This window comes from Ammospiza caudacuta, chromosome 1 (assembly GCF_027887145.1).
Source record: "Ammospiza caudacuta isolate bAmmCau1 chromosome 1, bAmmCau1.pri, whole genome shotgun sequence".
NCBI classification, from domain to species: domain Eukaryota; kingdom Metazoa; phylum Chordata; class Aves; order Passeriformes; family Passerellidae; genus Ammospiza; species Ammospiza caudacuta.
In genome coordinates, this window is record NC_080593.1 from 96,248,598 (window position 1) to 96,260,033 (window position 11,436).

General features: G+C 46.8%; 1 protein-coding gene across 1 annotated transcript; it reads left to right on the plus strand.

Moving 5' to 3' along the window:
* Window positions 1-2,366: 2,366 nt before the first annotated feature.
* On the plus strand, window positions 2,367-10,738 carry PTGR3 (prostaglandin reductase 3). The gene is made up of 2 exons (XM_058806588.1): window positions 2,367-3,132; window positions 9,003-10,738. Exons 1-2 carry the CDS (start codon window positions 2,831-2,833, stop codon window positions 9,925-9,927), a joined length of 1,227 nt encoding a protein of 408 aa, XP_058662571.1. The 5' UTR covers window positions 2,367-2,830; the 3' UTR covers window positions 9,928-10,738.
* Window positions 10,739-11,436: the final 698 nt, after the last annotated feature.

The window sequence follows — 11,436 nt, forward strand, 5'->3', positions numbered from 1 at the left end:
TCCTTTTTTTTTTTCTCTCCTCCTTTTTCTCTCTCCCCTTCTCCCCCTCCTTTCCTTAATCACTTCTTCGTCTTCTTCTCCTCCTTCGCGGTGGAGAGCCGAGCAAGCGGCGGCGATGAGACGGTAAATTCAGTCACTCCCCCCCTCTCAGGCTTTCTCCGAGATCAAAGAGTCTCAAAGCGCAACTTTCTCGCTCGCTCGCTGGCTTGTTTCAAGCTCGTGGATTTGTGTGTTGTTGTTGCTGTTGTTGTTGGGGGGTTTTTTGTTTGTTTGGTTTTTTATTGCGTTGGTAATAGTTTGTTCATTGTGCAAAAAACGAGGTCGATCCAGTCTCTCCTTCTCCTCCCAGCACTTAGTCTAAGAGCAAGGAAGCAAATCATAAAAAGGAGTAAAGCCCCCATACATACATATACACCGGATGGGAAATGTCAGTCACTCCTCCACCTTCCAAACAGTCACAGATCAAACAGTGTCACCACCGGAGAGGACTACTTTTCTCTCTTGCTCTCCCTTTTTTTTCTCTTCCACAAATCGAAGATTCTTCTGCTACTAAATATAATGCAAACACATTTTTTATCATGGATTTTTTTTTTGCTGATCTCGATCTGCAACAGAAGAAAAAAAAAAAAAAACCCAAAAAACAAAAAACAACACACACACACAAAAAATTTGCCAAAACCAAGAAAAACCCCGGAGAGTGTGTGCAGAGAGGGAGGGGGGGAGGAAGAAAAGACATTCACTGAGTGGGACAGATTAACGTGAACTGTCCCCCCCCCTAAACTCCTGGGAGAGAAAGAGATCCACTCTCCCTCTCTTCTCTTTTCACTGAAATATAACACACATTCGGATCCCAGGGCTCTCAGACAGTCTCAACTGATAGACAGACACATCGAGCTGCTTTTCCTGCTTCAGTTTGTTACTCCTCCTCCTCTTGCCCACGTCACCCTGACAATTACAAATAGGTCTCACACAAACCCATACCTGTCAATCTTTTTAATTGCTTTGTTTTCATTTTTTTCCCTTTCCCAGAGCTAAACAATATGACAAAAAAAAAGTCTTAATACAGCACGGCATAAAAGATTCCTCATGTGAGACACGCGTTGAGGGGGTTGTTATTATAATCCACTTGCTGAAGTGCTGCGCAAAACGCATGTGCTGATTTAACTTCAGCAAAGGTCTTCTTCCAGCAAACTTAAAAAGAGAAAGAAAAAAAAAAAGAGGCAGGCAGGAGCTGATACTTCGCCGTGGCACACGTCTACTCAGCATTGAATTAAAAATGATTTATGGGAGATTACAGTTCATCCTTACTTTAAAATACCAACAGATTGCAGAGCGAGAACTGCAGCATATGAAACATACTGCTAATACATTTTGCACAGTATGTGTCTGGGGATTTATATAATGTTAGCTGCGAGAACAGAAGGGTTCTTCCCTTTTTTTTTTTTTTTTAAAGGCAAGAAAGCAAATAAAAACTACCCAGCTGATTCCTAAAGGAAAGCACTTGGAACTGCAGTTTTGTTCTTTTTCGGGCAGAAGGGGATTTTCTTTCTTCTTATTACCGCACAATTAAGCATTGAGCTGTTTATACTGGTAGGATGGAGTTAATTCTGGGAACTACACGCGACATCAATGCAACATCTCTATTATATTGCCTTTCTCCACGCAGTTGTACCAAGTTGGGATTGGTGGCTCTGTAACAACACTGACTTCGGTCCCTTCACCCACTTGATTCCCTACGCAGGTTCCCTCACCCAAACGTAACCTACAGAGAGAGATGACTAATTTTTCTTCTTTTTTTTTTTTTTTTTTTTTTTTTTTTTTTTTTTTTTTTTTTTTTTTTTTTTCTAAGAAGAAAGAAAGAAGCAAGGAGGGGAAGGGAGGGCGAGATTTTCTGGCAGTATCAGGGATCGGGGGAAACCCCTGCGACCCAAGCAAACTGACAGCAGCCTGTTACCCTTCCCCTCCCGGCAGGACGGCGACGGCGGGAAGAGCTTCGCCCGTTTAAATCCCCTCCCGCGGCAGGCGCGGAGCCGCCGCCGCCGTCTCGGGGTTGATTCGTAGCACCTTGCGAGGAAGTGAAACGTTTCGCACGGAAGGGGCGGGGCGTCCGCCCGCGGGCAGCGGCTCCTCGGCGGCGGCTAATAACAACATTAGGAGATTAGCTGCAACTTCTCCCCACTTCTCTAACCTTTCCTGGCCGATAATTTACCGTGCTTTCTTCCTACTCTTTTTTTTTTTTTTTTTATTATTCCCCTTTTTTTTTTTTTCTTTTTTTTCTTTTTTTTTTTTTTTTTTTTTTGGTAGGGAGATACCCTCTTTTTGTAAACTAAAGAACGGGGTGGGGGGGCTAATCCGAGGCGTTTCTCTCTGTCCGTCTGTCTACCCTCCCCTCTCCCCCTCGCCTGTTTTTAAACCTCTTAGTTAGAGGCAGGGTGCAAATTAAAAGCCACCACCACCACCATCTCCTTTAGGAGATACTCCGGCCCGCCGCACACCTGCCTGGCTGGCAAGGCAGAGCAGGCAGGCAGGGACTAGCGGGACGGACGGCCGCGGGAGCGGGCCGGCCTCGCCCCTCGGTAGTGCCCGCGGCGGCAGAAGACGAGCGGTTGCTGCAGGGGGACCATCTTGCCGCTGCTCCTCCGGCGGCGTCTCCGTGCGGCGGCGGGGCCGGCTGGGAGGGGAGGGAGAGCCTGCTGCTCTGGGGCTCTGTTTACGTACACACATAGCTGCGAGCGGGGAGTTTCTCCTGCCGGCGCGTCCTGCGAGCTGCCTGGAGAATCCCATTCGGAGCTCTGCCGAGCGGGGCGGGAGAGGAGAGCCGAGGCAGGGCATGAGTTTTAGCGCGAAAAGCGGCGCTTCGCTGAGCTCCCGGGCAGCGCGGTGGTGGTGGCGGCAGCAGCCGTCCTGCGCCGCCGCAGCTCCTGCCTGGTCCTTCGGCGGCAGCTGGTCGCGGCCCATCCTGGACATGTCCTACTCCCGTCAGTTTCTGGATTTCCAGGGCTCGTCCATCCCCAGCTCCATGAAGAAGCTGGTGGTGACGAAGCTGAGCCAAAACTTCAGGGAAGCGGTCACCCTGCAGCAGGACTCGCCCGTGCCACTCCCGGGAGACGGAGACCTCCTGGTCAGGAACAGGTGAGCCCCCGCCCGCCCCCCCGCGCTCCGGCCCCGCGCCCCCGCCGACTCCTGGCGCCTTGTGGCCTGCTCTCTCCTCACTTCGGAGACCGGCTCCAAAGTTGTACCAGCCGCCATCTGGCGACTGTTAATTTCATTTTATTGTTGTTGTTTTGAACGGCTGGTGCTACAGCTCTGTCACCTTTATCCACGTGTGTGGGGGTGACACTTCCTCCTCCTGTGGCGGGGCTGTGTGTGTTTGTCTGTCTGTGCGCGCTGCTCCCGGCGTGCGCCTGCTCGAAGGAAGAGAGAACACCCCAGGGCCCCTGTGCCAAAGGGGGGGCGGGGGAGGGGGGGAAGAGGCGAGTGTTATGTTCGGGCAGTGCCAAGGAGCAAGGAGTGAGACGGCGGAAGCGCTCGCAGGGCCCCTCCCTGGGGCCTGCCCGAGCTCGTTACACGCACGTCGTGCCCGGGGCATGAGTGTGTCCCCGGCGCACCCGCGCAGCGCCCCGGCTGCGCGGGCGGGCCTGGCCCGGCCGCTGTCTCTCGGCGCGGCCCCGCTGCCCCTCACGGCGCTCTCCGGCCTCGCCCCCGCGCAGCCGTGACTCACCGGGGAGGCCGCGGCCGGGCCCGCCGCCCGGGCAGCCCCGGCACCACCCCCAGCCCTGCGCGCCGAGCGGAGGGGGCAGGGCGGCCCGCGGCCTCCCTCGCAGGACGCGGGCCCGCTGTTGTTGGTGGCTTTTAGCGAGGAGCCGGGTCGGGCGAAATGTGAGGAGGTGACATTTTGCTTAGCATAATGCACCGTAAATCCCACGTCCGGCGCGGTGACCAGCTCGCCGTGAAATGAAGACTCCGAGGACCAAACGTGCCTCCCCCCACAGCTGTCTCCATAAAACCTGTTTGTTCTCGGTGCCTCCTTCCTAGACGCCGTCCTTCCTTGCGTAAAACTAAGTCTATTGAAGTTCAGGGGTTTCTCTGCTCACGAGGGGAAGCCGAAACTCCGGGAACTTTGGAGCAGACTGCTTGGCTGGCACGGGAGAGAGCAGCGCTCTCAGGTTCTTGTCAAGCAAGGGAATCGTAGTAGCAAATAGTTTGCCGTGTTCGCCGTGGGAGTTTAAATGTATTAAGCAGCACTAAGTTGGCTTGAGAGCAGTGCTGCGAGGTCTGCTAGGGCAGTGTGTGACTGCGTGCATATTTGTGACATGTATGTATGACATGTATGTGTCCATATGCAACACACAAATACAGGGCAAAGAAGTGATAAGGAGAAAGAGCAGGAGTTCTTCCAGGAGCTGACGAGAAAGCTGATGTGGCGCTTTAATTCGATGCTGACATCTCCCACTGGGATTTCTGAGACCCAAATTCCCTCCAGACCTCGGAAGTGTAAGACACTGTGTTGCTGCATCCACTAATGACTGAAACAGTAATGGCGTGCAGCAGCCATCCGGCTGGAGTTAAATTCCTTTCTGTGGAAGAGGTCAAAAGACTTTGAGATACAAGTAGCAAGTACTCTACTTGGGTGATGCAAGGCTGAGTGACATCCTTGTTTCCCAACTCCCCTCCCTCCCACACATGCACTTGGAGTCTTTCTCATCCAGCTCCCCTGCCTGCCCTCCTGTAAATTTTTAAAATTTATTCCTTTTTTTTTAACAGCTTTCAATGTAACTCTTCCCATCTCCCTCTCCTCCCTCCTTTTGCTGGGTGGGCTCCTGGGTGCTCGTGGGACATGCACACTTCATGGTAAAAGGGCTCGTACCACGCTAAAGGCAGGAGCTGGTCCACAGATTCAGGCAGGCAATTGCTGGGCTTTAACACATCAGCCTGTCACACACATGTTCCTCTACTGGTACACATGCCTGTGTGGGGATGAAGGGGAAGAAGAGGTGAGTGATGAAGTCTAGATGTAGAGTTCATACATTTTGTATTACTTGTGGCATTTCTTCTGTCTTTACTGTTCCTTTCTGAAGAATATCATAGAAGACACAGAATTACATTACTGTAAAACATTCACTGTGTACAAGCTGCAGCAAGAAGCAAGTTCTGAATGTTTTCCCCTCTCTCTGTCATCTGGGGAAGGACTATGCCATCCTGAAGGGATGAGTCCCTGACTATTTAGTTTTTTGAGAAAACAAACAACCAAGCTCAAATACAACTACACATTTTCTTATAGGTAGAAGCATACAATTAAAAACAAAACAAGGAAATACTTGGGTTCCAAGAGGGCATTTTCAGATTTCTTCATTTTAGTCCCAGTCACGCCCATGAATAGTATTAATTGCTTTGAGCTTTTCCTGCAAAACAATCGTCATTCACCACAATAAAATCTGGTGTGGGATTTATGGGAGTAGGAAATTAAAATCTGTGTGTGGATAGATATTTTAAAATAAGATGCAGTTAGGGGAAACTTTCTTCTGCTTTAGAGAGCTACGCCAGCAACTCTTATTTCTACGTCTTATACAGAAAAAATAACCCATCTTTTACTCAAAAATCTTTCAGAATTAGAAATTAATTTAAGCTATTTTTTTGTACTTTGACTCTGTGTAGTAGAGAAAGGGGAGGGGAAATGGTGATAAATCCTCAGTGAAGCCATTTAAGTGTTGTATGTCTGTTTGTCCTGTTTTCCGGGGGGGAAGAGAGGGGCGGGTGTGGAAGCAAGGGTTTTCCATTTCGTGTCAGGACAAGGGCCTAAGGCTGTGGAGGTTTGGTCCTTCTTAAAGTTGTTGCAGGATTTTCGAGATTTTATTGATGAAGCGATGCATTTCATTGCCAAAGTAACTGTAAGAATTTACTTTTGGGCTGGAAGATGGGAACAAAGTTTTTAGAAAAGGGAGTAAGAGGGGTTGAGAAAGTTTCTGTTTTTGAACCAGGGGACTAAAGGGATGGGTCCCAGTGGGAAAAGTGGAGGGCTATTCCTGCTGGGTGTTTGGTCTAAATAATGTTTTTCTTGCGTAGTGCTGGTTTGGATGACTTTGTTTTGTCTGTGTTTAAGGCTGTGATGCTGGTTTTTGGTGTCTCACTCTTTGTTGTGGTACACAAACAGCATTTCTTCCCCCCCCCGGCAGTGTCCTCCTGTTTTCTATAATAAACAGTACGAGGGGTTTCAACACTGTTTAGTATAAATAAAACGGGTGACTCAATGTGCATAATTATTTCGAGAAAAGCCAATCTCAGGCTTTTTTCACACCCTGCCTCAGGTTTGTCTTGAGATGAAAGGGGCAAAGCTCAACTAGTAACTTCTAAATTAAAGCACAAATTTAAAGTAAGAAAGTGAATGAAGGCAACACAAAATATCTGGAAGGTGTCTTAAAACCCACTAGCACCCTAAGTAATTGTTTCTTCCATGCTCTCTACTTTCGTCGGTCTCGGAAGTTAGTAAACTGATCTTCAACTTGTAATTCGTACTTTTTCCTACTTTTAAAAGCAAAATAAGCTGTGAAACTGCACGCACATCCTACCACCTCACTTCTGTCAGCTGGAATGACAAGGCAAATTAGACGCTATGTTTTAGTCCAGACGGTGCGTATGATCGTTTTAATGTGCAAGGAATCTAAGACTAAACAATCTTGTTTAAAAAAATAAAAGGTGGGGGGGGGGGGGGGGGGAGGGGGAAGCCCTTACAACGCGACCAGGAGTTTTGAGTTTGCACACAATAAAAAGGAGGTTTAAAAAAAATACGGGGGGAGGGCTGCGCTGATTAATAGTGATGAACCCAGAAGCCCAGGGAGCATCATTTCCCGTGGCACGGCCGCCCCGCAGAGACGGGGGGGAGCGGGTGTGCGAACACGCGTGTCTGTGTGTGTGTCTGTGTGTGTGCGCACGGAGAGTGTGCGCACGGGTGAGTGTGCGGGGGCAGCTGGCGGCCGGCCCCGCGGAGAGCCCGCATCCCCTGCCCGGCGCGGCGTGAGCGCCCGGGCAGCGCCGAGTTGCGCTCCCCGCAGCCGCACGCACAAGTTGCGCTGCGGCCCGGGCGGGGAAGGGTTCGCATCCTCTCCGGCTGCGGAACAAAAGCGGCGGTGCGTGTGCGGGAGCCCTGCTCGGCAGGCGCCCGGCCCCCCGCGCGACTTGCCCTTCCCCGCACGCAAAGTTTTTGTCCTCGGAGCGTTTGGTTGTGCTACCTGCCTTTGTGCTCCGGCCGCCAGCGTGCAGCGCTGAGAAGGGGAAGGTCTTAAAACCAGGGGGGCTTGTTCTGCTGTCGCTGCCTGCCGTGTCGGGGTGCGCTGCCCCAGCCGCGGGCGCGGCTGCTCCGCGTCCTGCCCGGGCAGACGCGCGCCGGGAGCGGGAGCAGCGAGCTGAGCCCAGCGGGGAGCCCGGACCTCCTTTGCGGCTTGGGGCCGGGGCACAGCGGGCGCCCCGGGCTGGCCTGGCAGCCACCGAGAGCCCCGGCTGGGCGAAGCCGTGGGGCCGGTGAGGGGGCGAGCGCAGCTCTCTCCGGGCTCCCACCCTCCGCTGCCCTCCCCAGAAGTTGGGGTGTGAGAGCGGGAGGAGGCTGGTGCAGCGCCGGCACGTCTCGCCTGGCGCCCGAGGGACACGGGAAGCTGCAACTCCGTTACCAATTTTTATACATCTTTTAGCACTCCTGTACGGGAGTTACCGCAGAGCGGGATAATAGAAGATTTTTTTATCTGCGGACAAGACGTAGGCATTTTTTGTTGCGGCAGAGCGGCGAGTTAAAGGCAGGATTACGGAGAGCTACAGTCACTTTTGCCTATTTTATGCATGGATATGTTTACGCTTACGTGTCTTTTTATAAATAACGTTGGTGAAAGTTTGAAGCTCCCCGTGCTGTAAAGAATGAAGAATATCAAAAGGAGCAAAGCGGTTTTAGTTCTCCCCGCTCTGTGTGCAAGCAATTTAAAACTACACACATATATGAGCTGAGCTTGTTGATAACTGCAACAATGAAAAGTGCACTGTTTGCCTACTTCTGCAGCTTTTGCATGGTGTCAAGTACACCTTTTAGGCTGTCACATCCACACATAGTAACAGTCCTGGCATGTGCCGTTTCATGTGTTTCTTTTTTACATTTTCCAGTTAGCAGAACCTTCCCCAGTCTCTTTTTTCTTGCCTGTGTACATAGTTACTATAAAAAAAGATCTTTGTATTTGAGCTAGATCATAACTTTGTCTTAGGAATTATCTCCTAGAGCTTAATCAAGTTATGAGTATATCTTTATCTTTCTCTAAAAAAAGCCATCCATTTTCACCTGTTAGAGGTCAGTAGGACTTGATATTCAGTTTTACAATTTTACTCCTTCTCTGCAAGGTTGTTTTGATGTGTTGCAAGTAATTTATATAAAGAAAAATATTTTAACATTGACATTAGCTACATCAAAAGGCAAATTTGCTGCAGTGACTCCATCAATTAAAAAGTACTTGCCTACAGTAACATGACCTTGCAAGTGACATCAATAGTTAATATGATCATTAGTCATTAACAGTATTATTATATTCAAAAATATAAATTTGTTGCCAGAATCCACATATTTACTGCTCTGCATGTTTCATTCTTCTGTGTTTTGAAATCTTGTATGAAGTGGTCAGTTAATTTTCACGCTTTAATCTTTTACAGATTTGTTTTCAACTTCTTTAGCTTGGTCAAGTGGACCTAAGGAAAATATAAGGGATTTTGTTTTGTTTTGTTTTGGGTTTGGGTTTTACTTTTTACAGCTTCTTGTTGTTTCTTTTTGTTTAGAAAAATTGTCTGTAATTCTAGAATAACAGAATGCAAACTATGGAAGTCTGATGAAAGTAATCTTTGGAGTCTGCTTGTTATTCAAATATACAGATAATTAGAACAAGTCTTGTACTTATCCCACAAATTTGATAAGGTTTCTCATACGATGAAAACTTGGTAAGGAGTAAATCTCTTAAAACATTTTTGTTTTCTTCTAGATTTGTCGGCATCAATGCATCTGATATAAACTACTCAGCTGGTCGATATGACGCCTCAGTTAAGCCCCCCTTTGATATAGGCTTTGAAGGTGTCGGTGAAGTGGTAGCGTTAGGACTCAGTGCTAGTGCAGATTACTCGGTGGGTCAGGCTGTGGCCTACGTGAAAGCAGGTTCCTTTGCTGAGTACACAGTTGTGCCAGCCAGACAAGCAGTCCCTCTACCCTCAGTGAAACCCGAGTTCCTCACTTTAATGGTAAGTGGCGCAACTGCATACCTCAGTTTGAAAGAGCTGGGAGACCTGTCTGAAGGCCAGAAGGTTCTGGTGACAGCAGCAGCTGGAGGAACGGGCCAGTTCGCTGTGCAGCTTGCAAAGAAGGCAAAATGCCATGTAATTGGAACCTGCTCCAGTGATGAAAAGGGTGGCTTTCTGAAATCCATTGGCTGTGACCGTACCATCAACTATAAAACTGAAAATGTCGAATCTGTGCTTAGGAAGGACTACCCCGAAGGTGTGGATGTGGTGTATGAATCTGTTGGAGGAAAGATGTTTGACTTGGCTCTCAATGCCTTGGCTATCAAAGGGCGCCTGATAGTTATTGGGTTTATCGCTGGCTACCAAAACCCCACTGGCCTCCAGCCCGTTAAAGCAGAGTTATTGCCAGCAAAACTATTGAAGAAGTCTGCTAGCGTCCGGGGTTTCTTCTTGAACCATTACCTTTCTGACTACAAAATGGCTCTGCAGCATTTGTTCAAGATGTATGAAAGAGGAGACCTGGTTTGTGAGGTGGACTTTGGAGACATGTCTCCTGAGGGCAAGTTCACTGGCTTGGAATCTGTATTCCGTGCTGTAGATTACATGTACATGGGAAAAAACATTGGAAAAATTGTAGTTGAATTACCTCACTCTGTCAACAGTAAGCTGTAAAAACAGAACAATGATATAAATCAGAAGAGAGAAAATGGGCACTTTATGCCTCAGATTTACTAGAAACAATTTCTTTTTTTAAGCTTAGTAATGGATATTATATTAAAAAACAGCATTAAAGTGTTAATAAAAAGGGATGGGTTTGTTGGGTTTTTTTCGTTTGTTTGTTTTTATTTTCTTAAAAGTGTTTAAATCAGTGGCTGTAGCAGGGACATAATGGGCCTGTGTTTGATATTGTCACTTAGGTTAGCATGAGACAAGAACATTGTTCTTGACAGAATAAGTCTTGATGCAGAGGCAGATTTAGTCTGTCAGCCTGATTTGATAAGACTTCATCTGTAGTTCAGCTCAGAAAAAAAATCTTTCAGCAATTTTGATTCCCTGATTTAAAAATAAAATTGTTAGAACAAGAATAAGTAAAGAGTTGTATCTTTGGGTTGCTCTATTAATCTTTTGAAGTTTCTGGGAAAAAAATGCTCTTGATTTTCTGTCACAAACATGATAATCATAATTCAGTTGTATCATGGATCATAGTAATATTCCTTGACTGGTTACGCAGGGAAATTTATCCTCCAATTCTGACATGTCAGTAATATTAAGCAACTTGACTTTTTTTTTTTAATCCTGTCTTTCATAACTCTAAACAACTGCGCAATTTTCTTTTAAATCTTTAACTACAAGTTGCAATGTAGTCTCATTTTGTTGCCTTTTCATTTTGTCTCCTTTTCATTTTCCACTGTTTATTGTCCAGTCTCCCCTTTAGTCAGCATTGAAAGATTATTGGAATGGGATTTTGAGCCATGTTCATGTGTGTTCATGCCCTGTATATTTTTTTGAAGATTAAATAAAGTTTTTAAAGCTATTTAAATATTTGTGGTATTTATTCATAATTATATGTTTCTTGGTGACTAGCTCTTTTTCAGATATTCTGTTTTTTAGAGTTATTTGACTGATCATTCTTCAAATGGGAAGGGACTTCTACTTTTACCAAATACTGCTTCTGCAGAAGCCCTCTTACAAGCAGCAAGATCATTTTAGGTCTGTAGTCACAATACCTGGTACACGTACTGATGCTCAGCCATAGATTTTTCAGCAAATTCAGTTAAAAGGTTTTGTAAAGTTTCAAAAATTCTTCTTCACCTAGTGAATATTATTAATGGTACATACAGTGGGAATTCCAGCTAGAAGCATAATATTTTCCAGAACAATAAAATACTTGAAACTGCTTGCTCTACATCTTTTTTTCCATAGCAAACTTTTAAGATCATAAAGGCCAATTTTGCCACATCTTTTGAAATTACATTCATTTGTATCCAGTTGAAGAGATGGAAATTTTCTAAGATCATATGCCTCATAATAAATATAATGATAGACTGATAATGGCTAGGGCTTGAAGAAAAAAATCCAAAACTTAATTTTAGGGCATTTTTCAGGACTGGCTGTACACACCATTTTTGATTGTAACACAGGAAAACATAGATTTTATTCATTAATGCTGACAGAAAAATA

What these genes read in the sequence shown, in the direction of transcription:
- PTGR3 (XM_058806588.1), top strand. Translation starts at nt 2,831, where the DNA reads ATGAGTTTTAGCGCGAAAAGCGGCGCTTCGCTGAGCTCCCGGGCAGCG. An exon ending in GACCTCCTGGTCAGGAACAG is followed by an intron (nt 3,133 to 9,002) that starts GTGAGCCCCCGC and finishes GTTTTCTTCTAG; the next exon opens with ATTTGTCGGCATCAATGCAT.